The sequence below is a fragment of the Balaenoptera ricei genome, chromosome 6 (assembly GCF_028023285.1).
Source record: "Balaenoptera ricei isolate mBalRic1 chromosome 6, mBalRic1.hap2, whole genome shotgun sequence".
Lineage (NCBI taxonomy): Eukaryota > Metazoa > Chordata > Mammalia > Artiodactyla > Balaenopteridae > Balaenoptera > Balaenoptera ricei.
The window spans coordinates 58,486,122-58,504,568 of record NC_082644.1 but is presented as its reverse complement, the minus strand read 5'-3'; the positions used below and the strand labels follow the sequence as shown (position 1 = coordinate 58,504,568).

Below are 18,447 nucleotides of genomic sequence, written 5' to 3'. Positions count from 1 at the left end.
TAATAAAACCATTTGCTCAGAGTGGTAATAAATACGTGGAATAATTAGAAGAGATACAGCCTACGATTTGGAAGACTGTAGCTTTAGTGCTGATCTCTTCCTACTTTAACTTCTGAGGACTTCAGTCTCCTTTGCTATACAAAAGGGATATTAGATGAGATGACATCAAAGGTCTCTCATTTTTATTCCTGTTACTCCAGGAATCTCAAAGACACACAGACACACACTGCTTGTCTTCTTGGAAAAAATAATTGTTACAGAATTAATTACCTAGATTTGAAAACTTTAGTTCCTAACTTGATCTGGAGACAGAAAATCTGAGACAGCTGCTATCAATAACACTTTGACCTGATTATATATTCAGGAAGTTAACACCAGTTTCTTAATCAGTTGAGAAATAAAACAAATGACAGCCTGAGCTGCTTGTATCAGTGTGGCTTTCCCTCCAGTTCTGAAAAGGGATAATGTAATCAATGATTTCCATCGTGACTTCCTCCCTGATTAAGATAAAAAGCTCCATGCTTAAAAAAAACTATTAGAAATTTGCATATTTGCACTGTGCTGTTATACTTTTACCTTCCTATCTCATTCATTCCACATCTCCAGTATCTAGAACACTATCAGGTACAGGGTTGGCACTTCATATTCAATATTTGTTGAATGGATGGATGGATGGATGGAGGCTGTATAATGAAAGGCTCATCCAAACAGTAAGGATGAAAAATACATGTTGACCTTTCTTCTCCGTTTCTTCTTACAGTGGGTAGAATAAATAAAAAATGCTAAACACTAACAGGACAGTGATTCAGAACTAGAAATAAGTTTGTTTTATTAATTTTTATACAACACTAGATACAGTATATTTAATAAGCTGCTTTGTTGCAGAAATTAATCAGCACCAGCTTATGGTTTAAATTACACAGAACCATAGTGTTAATGAAAATATGTGCATATTCTTTTTGGCTGTCTTAAAACTAAACACAAACAAAAATGTAAGTAAATGTCACCTAGTTCATTTTTACCACTCCTTGGAAGGAGATGAAGTAATTGTCATATGTTTTTTAAGTTTATGCTTAGCAAATATATACTATATATATATGTATGTTTTTGTTGAAGACCAACGGTACAAGATTCTGAAAAGCTACACACTATTGAGCTGAGTTAATGCCCTTGGATTAACTGGGACTTTTCCTGAGTCGGTATTCAAGTCTGGGGAGAAGAGTTGGGTGGCATTCAGGTCCTTCTTTCTGATGCTCTCTTTCTCAGCTACAAATCAACCCTCATCTCTTCCTCCACTCTCCCCTTTCTTCTCCTTTCCTATAATCTCCCATTGCCATTCTACCATCACTCCATTTCCTTCCTTCCCACTCCCACCAGAACCTAAAGGATGACAGTAACCAATCAAGGTGGAAAGAACCATGACCATCATTTACTTCTATTCCCCCATCAGTCAAAGCCCAATCATGAGAAGGAGATGAAGGTCATGATGAATATTGCCCAGCACCTACACTTGCCTGAATTAATGTTTTCATGATCAAGAATATTTTAAATATTCTTCTAGTATTTTAGTTGCTATAAAAATCAAAGCAGTCTCTCTTTGTGCTAACATTTGCAATTACATTTAAATATCATTGTCATGGCAGGAATGTAAAATAAAATCTACCATGCTGATCAGGTTCTACATAGTTGCCATGGTTCTGGATTTCCAGTTTTAAATAGTTAATATAGTTCTATAGTTCTAATATATTCCTCATTCCTTGAACTTTTACTTTCCCTCCTAGGATACAGCCCTTTAGGTAAACAACTCTTCATTTCTTTATTCGGCATCCCACCTTTCCACATTGCAGAAGCCAGTGGATCAGAAGGGATTTGAACTGATACAGAGAATGGGTTTTACATCTCTTGGTTAAACACCAGAAACTACTTGTGTCATACAGAAGACCTGTGTATCACAGCAGTCCAGAGCCTACTTGTGATATCTAAGGTAAGGAGCCTCCCGACTCCACAAAGATGTTGGAATTTAATAAGACGTAGAATGTCTAAATCTTATTCCAACCTCTTTTTGTAAATATTTCTATTAACCAAAATCTTGATAAAGGAGCACAAATAAAACAAGCTTGTCATGTTTTATAACCAGAAATGGGACTGAATTTCTTCAGTCACTTTTAGTTTCTCTCAAGGTATTTTTATAATAAAACCTGCACCAAAACTTTGGTCCACTTAATAACTCCATTTTGATTCTGAAGTGACCCTGGTGCTCATATAGCAAGTCACATGTGGCATAACCATATTTTTCAGGGATTATGAAAAGAGGAAAATTTTGAGTAAATGGTTTAGAAATTAATTTTTAATTTCCTGTAATTAAACCTTGATTTCAGAAGGGAGTCCTTGCAAGGCTGTAACATGCATCACTGTTATAAAATGTTTCACTCAGCTGCCATTATAAATTAATAAGGTACCTTTTCATTAGAGAATCAGGTTAACATGGCATTTCTACAAATATTAAATATTTAAGGGCTCAAAATTGTATCAAATCCTTTCTGAGAAGATAGGCTTTCAAGAGCTCTGTTTTCAGTATTACTTTTCTTTTTTCATCAGCATAGTTCATTGGGACACTTTTGAGAAAGTCATATTTTTCTTCCATATGTTAATCATCATTCATATAGGCTTTTTATTCCAAATGTCCTTGAGAAATGCCTGTCAGTACTATAAACACGAATGAAGAGAAAGGCTCATGTTACTTCAAATCTCTCATGACCCTGTAAAGCTGGGGAAACCCAATCATTGGCTTTGGAATGGTGCATCATTCTTACTGGAAAAGGAGATCTGTCTTGTGAGTAGTGATGGGTAGACCTCTGAAGGACAGGTAGCCCCTGAATTCTTACCTGAACTAGAGCTTTGCAGATGAGTTTCCATCTGCCAGATTCTTCCATCTAAAGCCTTCCTTTTTCACCACAGAGAATTCTCCTCTTTATCCACAGCCTCTCAGCTTTCACATTTGAAAGGGCTCCAAAGGGACAAAGCAACCCTTTGCAGTTCAACCTTGATTTAATGAACTGGCAGGGTGAGCTTCCCTCGGACTGAAGTGGTAGAAGCACCTGCAATATAGATTTCAGAATGGACTCATTTGAGGTATTGGGACCAAAAACATCCAAGGACCATGAAATTCGTGTTGACTGAAATATGGAGTGAGGTCTCCAGAATAATCAAATCTTGTGCCATATAATACTTGGAGTTTTATTTTGGAAGGTACTGAGATGCAAAAATTTTATCTCTTCCTATAAAAAACAGTCATTTATCAATCTTCCTGGAACTATTTAACTGTGTTTCTTCTTTACTAGATAGAATCCTTCAAACACTATGATAAAAAAAAAAAATGTACCAAGTCAGTCATGACACCCTGTTTTCTATTGAGCCATGTGCACAAATCCTGGAAATAAATAGGTAAGAAATCCCAAGTGGGCACCTGTAGGGCCAGTTACATTTAGAGTTTCCTGGAGCACATATAATTGTGAGATTTGCCCTTCTTACAGTCCTTTGTTTGCCATTTTCCTTGTCTTTGAACCAAAACACAGTTCTTGCCAGGCTTTGAACGTTGAGGAGGCCCTCTCCTCCAGTTGGTGAAGGTCACAGGTTCACCGCCAATCCACTCCCAGTGGCCAGCACGCACTTGGTCATTCAAACCTAATGTGAACCAAAGAAGTGTGCCATAGGATTTTATTACATTTACAATTGGATATCACATCAACCTGTTATTCAAAGTTAAGTAATCACATACAAATGTAGACCTACGTTCTAAAACAAGGACTAGGACCTGGGTATCCTATAAGACACAAGTGAGAACATAAGGCTTTGGGGTCAGGCAGATTGGAATCCAAATCCTAGCTCCACCACTTGCTAGTTGAACATCTTTGGACAGGTTATTTAACCTCTCTGAGTTCTCTGAGTTTTAGTTTTCTCATCTCAGAAGTGTATATCTAAATATATCTAAGTCTGTTTTGAGGATTAAAACAGATAACGCATATAAAGCTCATGACATATAAGTGTTTAATAAATGGCAATTATTATTCATAGTATCCTACAGGCAGAACTCCTATCACACTCTTGTCTATTCTTCTTCCTCACGATTTAAATGTCACGGTTTTCATATTTGAAAGTAGCTTACTAAGTATTATTTTTAGTCTGGAGCTTAAGGTTTTTTCAATCTGCTACAGTTCTAATAAAAAGCAGCTTTTCTCAACTTGTCTCTCTACTCCCACTGGCAGTTTTTTGAAAATTACACTTCAATGTTGTAAAACTCTTGTAATTTTTCTTAAAGAAGCATTCCTCCTCCTGTCTTTCAGAATAGAAATAAAAATAATAGAATGAGAAAAGAATCCTCTGCAATAGGATGGCCTGGCAGCTCCCAAACCAAATTTGACCATGAAAACAGTCTTTGTTACATAGCATGTAACCCTCTCCCCACTGGTTCTCATTCTATATTTTGGGGTAGAATAAAATGAAGTATTTTTGGTTGGGAATGACTGTCTCCTCTGGACTGTTTCTTTGAATTATTGATCAGGTGATGCTATGCCCAAGAACTTTCTGGGGATAGAGCTTTGACATCAGTCATTGTGGACATAGAGAAAATTTATCTTCTAGCCTTAATTTAATACTCTCAGATGATTTCAGAATTAGACACTCACTGAGTATTACAGAGATTTTGAGAAGCCAAGTGTGCATTTATTATAATTCCCTGAAATACAATACCTTTAAGGAGAGATGGTGAGAATAGTGACTTTAGTGCACCCTGAGAATTCTATTTCTAAACTGGTTTGAAAAGATTTGTATTACTGTTAAAATTGTAGAAAATATTAAAACTTCAGAAAACAAAGGATAAAATTAAGATCATCTATAATTCTTAACTGGAGATACAAAAAAAATTTCTAACTTTTTGGCTTATTTCTTTTTATGTCTATACATATAAATATATATGTATGTATATCACACATATATACACTTCTTTTTTATTCTAAATTATTTCAAGCTTCATATGGCTGTAGACAGTGCTTTTTCACTTAGCACCTTGCCACAAGTGCAGTGCATTACATATTTTATATACAATATGCATCCAACATTGAATGAATTCATAAACATAAGGCATTTTGTCATGTCTTTAATATTTGATGCCTTACAAAAGCATTAACTATTAAATATTCTTTCATATGGCTATACTATAATTTATTTCACCATCCCCTATTTACAACTGTTTCTAATTTTTTACTTTTAGAAATAACATTTAAAAAATTCTCTTACTTATAAATTGAATCACATTCCACATTATTTCTTGGAGACAGATGCCTATAAATGGAAGTATTATGTAATTAAGATGAGTTTTAAAAGACAGACTGTCTAACTGTCTAACCATTGCTTATTATTGTAAACCACAATTATTGGGCCTATGGAAGGGAGACGTTCTCTTCGCGTTCTTGCCTTCCCCCTCAGGGCAGCGCGGATACTTGCCTATCCAAAAGGGCTTTCTTCCACTGATGTCCCAAAGCCATTGCATATGCTGCCTGGAGAGGACAGTTACAAGGCTGCCCAGGTGACTAGGTGCAAACACACGAAAATGAGAGTGTCAGTGACAAGGAGTTCAACATTTCTGCTGATGTGAAATGCACAATGGAAACCAAAGATAGTTTACAATAGAAAAAAAGCTATATATATGTAGAAAGAACTTGCCAAGATTTTAATACTCTATTTTTTTATATTAATGAGTATCTGCAGGGTGGGATAGGTGACAACAAAGAAAGTAATATTGTATTATAATATCTGGGCTTTAAAGCACAAATTCAATGGGTTTTAAACATCTTTTGAGAAAATCAGCAACTGCTTACTTATATAGATTAATTACTTAATGCCCAAAAATGACTCCTCTCATGGGAAGTTTATCTCTAAATGGCATAAATTTGGCAATTTCCCAGTTAATTTGACCAGTAAGGTAACCCAAACTATTCGGATAAAATTACTTGAAGCCGACATTTTGAGCTTTGCGTGTTTAGTCAAATACCCCAATATTTGTGACTCTTTCATCCCACCCAGAGAAACAGGCTCAACCTCACTGTTGAACCTTCGTATGTTGTGCAGAAGTTAAAGCACCTGTTCTTACAAATATATAAAAACATTTTCCCCAAAATATAATTCTATTTTTAATAAGTTTAAGGTATACAGCGTAATGACTTGACTTACATATATAGTGAACTTTGATTACCACGATACGTTTAGTTAACACCCATCATTTCATACAGTTACAAAAAAAAAAAAGAAAAGAAAAAAAATGTTTTTCTCCTTGTGATGAGGACTCTTGGAATTTACTCCCTAAACAACTTTCAAATCTACCACACAGCAGTGTTAACAATAGTCATCATGTTATACATTACATCCCCTGTATTTATTTATAACTGGAAGTTTATGTCTTTTGATTACCTTCATCTAACTCTCCCACCCCACATCCCTCACCTCTGGTAACCACAAATCTGATCTCTTTTTCTATGACTTTTTGTTTTTAGATTCCACATGTAAGTGAGATCATATAGTATTTGTCTTTCTCTGTCTGACTTATTTCACTTAGCATAATGCCCTCAAGGTCCACTTGTGTTGTCCCAATTGGCAGGATTTCCTTATTTTTATGGCTGAATAATATTCCTGTGTGTGTGTGTGTGTGTGTGTGTGTGCACGCGCGTGTGTACCACAACTTCTTTATCTGTTCATCTGTTGATGGGCACCTGGGTCATTTCCATGTCTTGGCTATTGTAAAAACTGCTGTTATAAATATGGGGGTGCAGATACATCTTCGACATAGTATTTTCATTCCCTTCAGACATATTCCCAGAAGAGGAATTGCTGGGTCATATGGTAGTTCAATTTTTAACTTTTGAGGGGCCTCAATACTGTTTTCCATAGTGGCTGCACCATTTTACAATCCTACCAACAGTTTACAAGGGTTTCCTTTTCTCCACATCCTTGTCAGCATTTGTTATCTCTTGTCTTTTTGATGACAGACACTCAACAGGCATAAGAATTCCTTATGAATTATTTTCGCAGCTAGCTGAATTATTCCTATAAGCAATATTTGATTCTATCTAATTCCCCAACAGTGTTCATTAAAAGCTCTTTAAAATGCTTTAAGTAAAAAGCCAATAAATAATTTTTTTTTCTTTTCTTCTTTTTCTAATACAGAAAGTCGCAAAAAAAAAAAAAAAAGAAAAGAAACAAACAAAATCACCTTGATCTTCTTGCCTGGTTAATATCTACTGATATTTTAAAAAGCAGGAAACATAATTAGTAATACATACTTGTCACAAGTTTAGACTGTTGAATTTTTTTTCATTTTGCCTATATCTTTCCAAACTTTAGATTCATTTCTCTGCTTTTCCAGATCACGTACAGTGAACAAAATCTAACCTGTCTCTTAATGATTTTTTTCCTACTAATACAGTAGTTTAGTTTTGTATGATGCAGTGGTGACTTCTGGGCCTTCTGAGATATGTAGGCTCTTTCCCACTTCTCTGAATGTCCTCGGGCTGCCGGATTCGGGTTGTGTGACTTGGTTCTGACTTTACTACTTACTGTCAGCTCCTGTCTGACAGTTACAGCAGATATGATAGCCAATTTTTCTCCCCTCTCTCTCACATCCAACATGGTAATTCTGATGTGCCGTGGGTTTAGAACATGGAATATGAAATGTGTATAAAATATAGACTGAGGGAGGGCTTGAGGGGCTGCTTCAGTCAATGTGGTGTATTAGACAGAGCATGGGACACCTGGGTTCTACTTCCTGCTCTGTCCCCAATTTCCTTATGGATGTAACTTCTGCCTCAATGTCTTTATCAGGAAGGAGCAGGTTTTATTCAAGGATATTTAACATCTCCTCCTGCTTTAAGATCCTTGAAACTATCTTTAAAAGATACTTTGTAAAATCCATTTTAGCTGGTCAAGTACAAGTTTGATTTCCTTTTTGATGCTATGAGAAGCAAAAAGTCCCAAAAGAGCAAGAGGGGAAAACAGCTGTGTTTAGGATAGGTAAAATGTTAGACCATAGTTATTTACAAAAAAATATTTAGGCATTTGTATGTTGATTATTTTATAAAAATTCCACTCATTTTCTTTTATACCTATATACAAATAAAATAGAGACTATTAACTATATAGATATGTATATATTATAGAGATATAAAAATAAGATATAGAGACACACACAAATAAAAATCTTTTGACAGCTCTGAAATTTGAAGGCATTCGAAGTGTAGTATTAAAAACAGAAACCTTAATTTTTTTAGTTACAGAAATAAACATCTACTTCTTTGAAACTTTTTGATTAAATATAGATGTATTTTAGACTAAATCTTTAAGGATAGGTCAGCAGGGGTTCCAGACACTCCTGTGGGAAAGCAAAATGGTTTCATAGATAATGATCTATAATAATAGAATTACCAAATGTACAATGACTGCCTAAGGAAATGAGCAGATGAGATTACAGTATGTAAATTCAAGAAATACCTAATCCAGGAGTCTGGCTCCTCTGGGCTAGAAAAATACTAAAATACCAATGGGGAGGAAAGGAGACTGGAGATAAAGATTGGGTTCAGTTAGCAATCTGATTAAGGACAAAGGATAGAGTAAAATTTGCTGTTCTTCTTGAAACACAGGTGCTGTAAATGACCCTATGTAAAGGACCATCAGGTAGCAAGGGAGCCTGAGGAAACATAACCTAGAATTGAAAAATGGTCCCTGAGACCAAACAAAGACACTCTAGATGCATATTAATTCTGATTATAGAATCTAAAACCATCTCCTAAAAATATTCATGAGAAGGTAAATAGCCAGGTTATAAAATGTTGAAACTATTAATTTTACATCACAGAAGGAATCGATAATTCCCAGAGGAATATTTATTTTTCAAGGGAAAGCGGTTGGAGAACTAAATGAACCTGAAAAGTAATGGGCGAAGGGAAGCAGAGAGGCCCATAGAATGGATGAAAACATGTTGAATGAAGGGTAGGTCTTGGTGTTCAGAGAAAAATTATACTGAGGAGGTGGCCTTGTCATCCAAAAATGTTCCTCTTAAAATGACTGATCCAAAAGAATGTGCAGATCTTTTATTTTTGTTTTACTTTGCTTTTAATCTGCTCCTAGGCATTTGCTGGAATGCCTGTAACTTGTATTCACTGTTCTTGGGATAATCGTTCTTGTTGTCCTTTTGAAATAAAATGCATATTGAAGTATCATACAAAAGCCATCAGGTCAAATATTCATACTCATTTTTCACTTAAAATTTGAAAATTAGAAGCTTTTTATGATATTTTTAAAATCTCACACCAAATATATTTTACCTCTTACACACCCTGGAATACCGTCAGAAACGGTATTTGATAAATGCTTTAATTTCTGGACCAATATGGTAAATACATAACATGTAATTCAAAATAGTTTATATTACTGATAGATACATAATGTCACTCTCTAAAATATGATGGAAAATCTCCAGTTGCCCCCTGAAAACTTTCTCTTGCTCTGAAAGCTTTCTCAGTTTTACATCTAAAAAAAGGTCTCAGTACTACAGTTAAAACAATTCCCTGAAACCAGAGGTTTATAAAATTAACTTCACAATGATATGAAAAAATTAGTTCTGAAACTGCTTATAACATAATGTTTGATCTGCTATATAGGATCATTAATCCTCTTGAATTAATAAGGGAGATAGAAAATTTCCATCACTATTATACTGGATTTTATAATAGTTTATTGCAGAACAAAATACCTATTTATGTATTTCTTAATGCCATTATTCTGAGATTATGATCTTCTAGGTTTTTGGTGTCAAAAAACATTTCTTATGAAATAATGGCAATTTAAGGAATAATGTTGATGTCTTCATTTTGACAACCTTGTATTAGTCGCCCAATATCTTTTTTATTTTATTGATCCATCTAATTACCCAAATCTGTTGTATTTCTATACACTAACAACAAAATATCAGAAAGAGAAACTAAGGCAATAATCCCATTTATTATTGCATCAAAAAGAATAAAATACGTAGGAATACCTAATGAGGCAAAAGACCTGTACTTAGAGAACTATAAGATGGTGATGAAAGAAACTGAAGATGACAAACAGATGGAAACTTATACTGTGTTCTTGGATTGGAAGAATCAATATTGTTAAAATGACCATACTACCCAGACAATCTACAGATTCAATACAATTCCTATCAAATTACCAATGGTATCTTTCACAGAACTGGAACAAAAACAAAAACAAAATTAATTTGTATGGAAACGAAAAACACTCTGAATAGCCAAAACAATCTTGAGAAAGAAGAATGGAGCTCGAGGAATCACGCTCCCTAACTTCAGACTATATTGCAAAGCTATAGTAATCAAAAGACTATGGTACTGGCACAAAAACAGACACATAGATCAATGCAACAGGATAGAAAGCACAGAAATAAACCCACGCACTTATGGTCAGTTAATCTACGACAAATGAGACAAGAATATACAGTGGAGAAAAGACAGTCTCTTCAATAAGTGGTGCTGGGAAAATCAGATAGCTACCTGTAAAAGAATGAAATTAGAACATCCTTTAACACCATATACAAAAATAAACTCAAAATGGATTAAATATCTAAATGTAAGACCAGATACTATAAAACTCCTAGAGAAAAACATAGGCAGAACACTCTTTCACATAAATCGCAGCAATAGTTTTTTGGATCTGTCTCCTAGAATAATGGAAACAAAAGCAAAAATAAACAAATGGGACCTAATTAAACTTAAAAGCTTTTGCATGGCAAAGGAAACCATAAACAAAATGAAAAAACAACCTACAGAATGGGAGAAAATATTTGCAAATGATGCTACTGACAGGGATTAATTTCCAAAATATACAAAGAGCTTATACAGCTCAGTATCAAAAAAAGCCAAACAACCCAATTGAAAAATGGGCAGAAACCTAAATAGACATTTCTCCAAAGAAGACATACAGATGGCCAACAGGGACATGAAAAGATGCTCAAGATTGCTAATTATTAGAGAAATGCAAATCAAAACTACAATAAGGTATCACCTCGCACTGGTTAGAATGACCATCACCAAAAAGCTCACAAATAATAAATGCTGGAGAGGGTGGGGAAAAAAGGAACCCTCTTATACTGTTAGTGGAAATGTAAATTGGTGCAGCCACTATGGAGAACAGTATGGAGGTTCCTTAAAAAACTAAAAATAGAGTTACCATATAACCCAGCAATCCCACTCCTGGGCATATATCTGGAAAAGATGAAAACTCTAATGTGAAAAGATTCATGCACCACAGTGTTCATAGCAGCACTATTTATAATAGCAAAGACATGGAAGCATGTCTAAATGTGCATCAACAGATGAATGGATAAAGAAAAAATGGTATATATATATATATATATATATATATATATATATATATATAAATATATATAATGGAATATTACTCAGCCATAAAAAGGAATGAAATAGTGCCATTTGTAACCACATGGATGCAACTAGAGATTATCATACTAAGTGAAGTAAGACAGAGAAAGACAAATATCATATGATATCACTTATATACGGAATCTGAAAAAAAATGATACAAATGAACTTATTTACAAAACAGAAATAGACTCACAGACATAGAAAACAAACTCATGGTTACCAAAGGGGAAAAGAGGGGGGGAGGGATAAATCAGGAATTTGGGATTAACAGCTACACACTACTATATATAAAATTGATAAACAATAAGAACCTACTGTATAGCATACGGAACTATATTCAATATTTTGTAATAACCTATAATGGACAAGAATCTGAAAAAAAGAATATAAATATATATACATATATATATATGTAACTTGCTGTACACCTGAAACATTGTAAATCAACTATACTTCCATAAAAAATAAATAAATTTTTAAAATAATATTTCTATATTCTAAAGAAAAAAATTTATCAAAAAAAGAAAATTTGTCCATTTGCTTTTTGATGGAGAAAATACACAGAATTCCTATAAATCAATAACAAGAAGACAAATGATCCAAACTACTGTTATTAAAAAGGTTACTAATGAAATTCTTGTAAGTGCTTTTTTTTAAACATATATTATTATTCCTCTTGGGTAAATACCTAGGAGTAGAATTGCTAGGTCACAGAGCAGATGCATGTAACTTTGTAAGAAACTGCAAGACAGTTCTACAAAGAGGTTGTACCATTTTACAATTCCACCAACAATAAATGAGAATTCCATTTGCTCTACAACATAGTCTTTGTGATTTTAACTATTCTAGTGGGTGTGAAGTGGTATTTTATTGTGGTTTTAATTTGCATTTCTCTGACATCTAATGGTGGTGGGCACCTTTTCATGTCCTTATTGACCAACTGTCTCTCTTTACTTATGAAATCTCTAAGTCAATTGCTATTTTTTTTTAACATCTTTATTGGAGTATAATTGCCTTACCATGGTGTGTTAGTTTCTGCTTTATAACAAAGTGAATCAGTTATACATATACATATGTTCCTATATATCTTCCCTCTTGGGTCTCCCTCCCTCCCACCCTCCCTATCCCACCCCTCTAGGTGGTCACAAAGCACCGAGCTGATCTCCCTGTGCTATGCGGCTGCTTCCCACTAGCTATCAGTTTTACATTTGGTAGTGTATATGCTATTTTTTAAAAATCTGGTTGTCTTTTTGTCATTGATTTGTAGGAGATGTTTATATTTTCTGGATTTGAGACCTTTATCAGATACATGATTTGAGATGAGCTTTTCCCAAATGTGGTCTGCCCTTTCATTTTCTTAATAGTGTCTTTAGATGAACATAACTTTTAAAATTTGATGAAGTGCAAAATCTGACTGATATCCACCAGCGATTTATCTAGTCTCAATTTCTAGCCATGGAACATATTAGTCTAATTGCATTGCTTTGGATAATGTCCAGGGAGGCAAAAAGGAGGGTCAGGGATAGTTACATATGCATTTTTAAAGTCCGCCTCAGCTAGATAAATTTTGTTGTCATTATCTGACCACGAGTCACCTTTCATTGAGTGTTCTGTTATCCAATCACCCTTTGTCCAACTCGTCTGGTTTCATAATCATCAATGCCTCTTACATTGTTATAGGCCTGATGCTGTAAGACTTTTCATAGCTATATATTTTCAAATCAGTGGGCAGGAATTACTACTTAATAAATATAGAATCTGCAACACTGCTGACTCAGAGAATCTCCTTCTGACTTTCTCCAAAAGTTTAAGATAGAGAGGCTAAAAAATAGAACTGTGATATGGGGATATATGTATACGTACAGCTGATTCATTTTGTTATACAGCAGAAACTAACACAACATTGTAAAGCAATTATACTCTGATAAAGATGTTAAAAAAAAATAGAACTGTGGCAATGGCACAGTTTTATCATAAAAGAGCTAAGTCAAAATACATTATTAAGGTCAGCCCAAATCCATTCTGAACTACAGAACTCCCTCCAAGCTCCTAAAACAAAGCCAGGTAGATATCAGACACTCAACACTTGAATGAATGAAGCAACATTACAGTTCCATGAGAAAACAGAGAAACATCAGCAAAGAAACATCAATCAAATGTGAAACAGGGTTTCTTACTGTTCCCTGCAAGCTTGGGCGGCTATGATCCAGGTGCCCTTCTGCTCTGTGATCAAGGAGTGGCAGTAGCCTAAGTGATGGTGCCACCCAGCTGGGCATGATTTATCTTCCACCTGAAAAACAGTTGTCCATGTTCACATTATAATGGTCTTTACAATCTAGAGTCTGTTCTCAGCATAGAGAGTCCTATGAGTCCCCTAATGTGAGTAATTTTGTCACCAGAAAGGAGGTCAGCCCTAATCCCAATTCTCCACTTTGAGAAATGCAATGGCTTTTTGTGGAACACACTGGTAAAGTCACAAGTGCTTTAATTTTACACTTTGACATTATGATAATTGAATAAAATAAGTAAACATCTTTTCAAATTGTATTGCTTAACTAATGTGTTTTGTGATTTTTAAAACACCAACTGGCCATCTTTTCCTCTTCACCTTCAAAGTGTAACAGAGCAGGTCGAGGTAGCAGGAGTGGACAAGGCACTCCCTCTTTCTCAGCTTATCATGGGACATGCTGCAAGTAAAGGTACTTGGCTGCTCGGCCTGTGTCCCACCTTGGTGTGAGGGCTCCAAGATTTCCAGGCAATTCCATTGCACTTATACAGCTTTTGGAGGCTTTCTTCAAAGTGGAAGAGTCCCTTTAATTCCAGTGTGCAGTTCTTTGGAAATGAGGGCAACCGGTCCTATGGCAAAGAAAGGTGATTTAAGACTTGACTTGATGTAAGTTGATCACACTTGTACCTCTTTTAGGTCATCATTTGTTGAGTAGCATTTGTGTTGAGTCAACTATCCCCAAGCTTGAAGGCTGTTTTATGACCCAGAGCACAGCTTGTTGTAAAGTGAATAGGAAGTGAAGAGATTTTCATACCTGTTGGGGGAAGTGTGAGCCGGTTGTGGATTCCTCCTTATCTGCTTGAGGCAGTTCTGCCACTTTGATTGTCTTTTGCGGCTGACTAACAATGGATACTTTGGCCTTCCTTTTGTGAGTTGAGGAACTGTCCTCCTCCAGTTTCAGGGAAATCATTCCATGATACTTGAGGAAATCAACAAACAACAATAAAGAAAAAATAAACACCAAGAGAGCAAACAAAAACATTTGTTGCAAAAATGAGCAATCCAAAAATTGGATCAAAACAGAAAGATAAAAGGTGTATTTTTTTTCTGACCACCCAAGCCTCTAAAACAAATTTCAAAACATGTTTTTAAGAGAAATACATAAATATAACAGTTATGAAAGGTAGTTTCACTAAATATTTTGTATCCATAAATACAAGAAATTCAGCAATTCTCTCAGACTATGCTTACATTGTAGATGATGTCTGTTCCATTTCTATAAACAGAGGATGGATGGACCTGAAATCAAGAGAGAACAAAATATGAAAAAAATTGACTTGAATAATAATTAGCAGTAGGGTAAAACCCTTCCAATAAGATATTTTTAATGACTGAAAATTTTTAAAACATATGTTTTTCTTAAGATTTTCCATGCCTAAATCATTGGAATTTTTATAAAATCACTAGACCTAATGGCACTTTATCAATGTTGACTCATCTATTCTTAGTCCCAGTTAGAGAGAAAAAACATCCTTATTTTCTTGATACATCTATAGTACACAGAGGTCCAAGAAAACACACACACACACACACACACACACACACACACACGCCCATGAGTGTGTGCCTGGTTAGAATACTATGCTGATAAGGTCAAAGCCATTGTTTCCACACCCAAGTAGATCATTTAATCTCATTCTATTTCAGCATCACTGGTCATTCCCTATCCGTCTTGATCACAAAAGGAACCAAAGCAGAAATCATATGGATGAGTCAGAATATCTATCACCTCAGTCAGTACAATAAATGAAGTAGGGCAGCATTATGATATTTGTATACAAAAGGCACTTCATGATGGTATAAGGAACCGTGAAAATCACCATGGCCCTCAGTCACTGTGAGAACCAGAACAGCTTCCACAGCGTTTCAGAATACTTATTAAGATCTTTTGATCCTTTCAGTATGCACTCCACACATCAAAACCAAAGAGGCCCCCATCCTTACTCTTTTGCCATTCCCTTGGGTCCTAAGCTTCGTTTGAGAAAAATCTTCAGAATCAAAGTCCCGCAGGGTGTCTCCCCTGGCAACTGCTAGCTGCTTGGAAGATTCAAGGGGTCTTCTTTCCGGATGAAAGGAACCAGGAGTGGTGTGTGAGGAAGTCCCTGGGGAGAGCAGCCTCCAAATGCCCTTCTCCCATGCGTTGGGCATGTTTGCATCGAAGGCATATGAAGGATGGCACTGTCCTGGAGGCACACAAAATGGCAGGTCAGTTCACTTTACACAGACAGATAAGTGATCACATGGAGAAAGTCCCTGGAGCAGCTTGTCATTAAACTCAGACGGATGACTTTCCCACCAGATGTTGCCTTTCTGCCATTTGCCAGAAACCCCTTTACTCTTCATCAGTGTCCATGCAGAAAAGCTGTGCCCTTCTGCACATCTACAGGGTGACTGTAAGTCATGAAATTGATTTCACGAACCACAGATGAAAATCACTGTCGTGTTTTTATAATCATCTCCTCTATTTGGGCAATAGCCTCCCTTCATATTATAGAACTCCTCCATAGTATCGGGTTTACTCCCTGATCAAGTATCATTCCACAAACACTTTCAGGTGTTCATCCTTTCCCCAATCTCCTAGAGGTAGAAACTGGAATTGTTTGAAGATGTCAGTGAAATCAAGTAACAGTTATAAAAATGAGTGTTTAACTGTTACAGAACAAAGATCCAGTAAATCTTAATGGAGCTCCTTTGATTAGAAATACTGCCAAATGATTCCGAAGTGTGGCTCTTCCAGCGTCTTTTCCCCCTGAGATCGTCCCTCCCACCTCCTGCTTTGCAATAGCAGTTTAATGAACAGTCTGTGAAACAAATCTTAAGTACAAACACACACGCTGAAAACTACGCTCTGAGGATAAAGCAACTTCTAATTTGTGGAAAAAGGATTAAATATTTCTGTTTTCTGAAAAAAAAAAAAAAGAAATATTGCCAATTAGTATGAAAAAATTCTAAACCTAGCAGCCTCGTCTGGATACTTTACACTTCATGCGCAAAGTGTGTATTTTATGTATTTATGTACTTAATGCGACCAGAAAATTCTACTGAAAAAGAAATGAATTTGGTGAGGTAAGGTGGTGTGGGAGAGATGCTATGGGAAAGGAAAGAGGATAGTGTCTGTTTTTATTATAGGATGAGAAAGAGGAGATAATAAATTTCAGGTAAGAAAAACATACAGCCTGTAGGGCATGACAGGTGTAAAAATAGGAGGGTGAGACCAAGCATAGTAACTGGACACTTGTCAACTGCTAAATAGACAAATAAGTAGGAGGTATTTGGCAGGAAACATGTCAGAGCACTGAAACTTTGGGCCGCTCTTTATTTTATTTAGTTCACACGTTGTTCTTTAGCATATACTATCCAGGACCTATTTGGCTCTGCAATCCAAGGTTATTAATTAATATTCTCCAGCTGCTCCTGAATCCCCAAGCCAGCTGCCTCTTTCACATCTATTTTTCTCCAGTTCCTTCCTCTCAGAATTTTCGGGGTCACACTACAGTGGGGACTCAGATTTTAGGCATCAAGAGCTCTCTTTAACAGAGGAAGATAATTACAGCCCTATAAACTCTGGGGGAAAATAATTGTCCATAGATTCTCACCAACATTGTTTCCCCCTTGGCAAGAACAACAAATGGGTGAGGAAAATAACAACGAAGCCCTGACTTGTTGCTTTTCTCAAACGGTCGTTCTTAGCAGGAGGAAAAACCACATGAAGCAGAAACCAGAATAAAGGGCCTACATCACGACTGAGGTTGCTTTCTTGACAAGGAATTAAGCATTTTGATTTGAAGGTGTTATCAAGCACACTGGCTGTTGAAAGCAAGCAGGTACAATGCCAGGACTGCTCCTGATTTCAAGATGAGGATCAAAAGAATACCTCCTTTTGAGTCCAAAATTTTCACTGCAGTTTTTGTCTTTGTGCCAAGAACCGCATTCACGGGGGAGTTCAGAATTACTTCAAAGACCTCATCAACTTCCTCTAATCCGTCATAGGTAATTGCTATATTCCACATCTTAGTTGACATTCCTACAAGAAGTAAACATTTTAATTACTCTTTAATTGCTATTTCAATCACCTAGGTGTCAGAGAAATATATTAATTAACATGTCTACAGCTAGACTGCAGTAGCCTGATTGAGCTATTGTACTGCTACCAACTCGCTGAAGTCGTGCTGTTCTCCTAAATAATATTAAAAGACCACATTTGTTCCTGGACAATGATGATTCCCTTTAAATGCAAACACTGTAACAAAAAAAAGCAAGCTGCATTAGGCAAGGGATGAACAAAAAATGGTGCACAGTTGAGATCTAAGACAATTTTTTCCTGACCTGCCCCTTCTCTCCTTAAGAATAAACAAGTACTGCAGTCTTTAAATCTTAATAGTTTGAAAAACCTTAAGATGTTGATGCAGACAGTCAGAAGTGATTATTGGATGGTACTTCATGCTATTCACAGAAATGATTGATTTCTAACGACAGCTGCTTCCATCGGCTGCCCTACTTCCTGAGATCCTTCTAGCCCACAAACGCTTTTTCTGATGATGCAATACTCAGGAGTTTGATATCCTCCTACAGAGAATTTACAGGCTGGGGGGTTCTTGAAATAGACGGAGGCAATTTTTTTTTCTCTTTCTGTCTGCCTCTGGTCATGGAGTTACAATCAAGCTTGGTTCACAG

At 35.8% G+C, this 18,447-nt stretch overlaps 1 protein-coding gene across 8 annotated transcripts in view; it reads right to left on the bottom strand.

The window, feature by feature from the left end:
- The window catches only part of FREM1 (FRAS1 related extracellular matrix 1), a 190,254-nt gene that overhangs the window by 19,185 nt on the left and 152,622 nt on the right, over nucleotides 1–18,447 (bottom strand). For 6 of the 8 annotated variants that reach the window (XM_059924701.1, XM_059924700.1, XM_059924703.1 and 3 more), the window contains 8 exons: nucleotides 17,648–17,797; nucleotides 15,718–15,956; nucleotides 14,965–15,012; nucleotides 14,528–14,692; nucleotides 14,214–14,342; nucleotides 13,664–13,776; nucleotides 5,503–5,588; nucleotides 2,319–3,684 (listed from right to left, as the gene is read on the bottom strand). In XM_059924701.1, coding sequence (XP_059780684.1) covers nucleotides 3,485–3,684; nucleotides 5,503–5,588; nucleotides 13,664–13,776; nucleotides 14,214–14,342; nucleotides 14,528–14,692; nucleotides 14,965–15,012; nucleotides 15,718–15,956; nucleotides 17,648–17,797 — 1,130 coding nt within the window. In that variant the 3' untranslated portion in view covers nucleotides 2,319–3,484. Of the gene's footprint in view, nucleotides 1–2,318; nucleotides 3,685–5,502; nucleotides 5,589–13,663; nucleotides 13,777–14,213; nucleotides 14,343–14,527; nucleotides 14,693–14,964; nucleotides 15,013–15,717; nucleotides 15,957–17,647; nucleotides 17,798–18,447 lie in introns of those variants that run through there. The other 2 variants (XR_009503656.1, XR_009503657.1) reach the window with 1 other exon arrangement.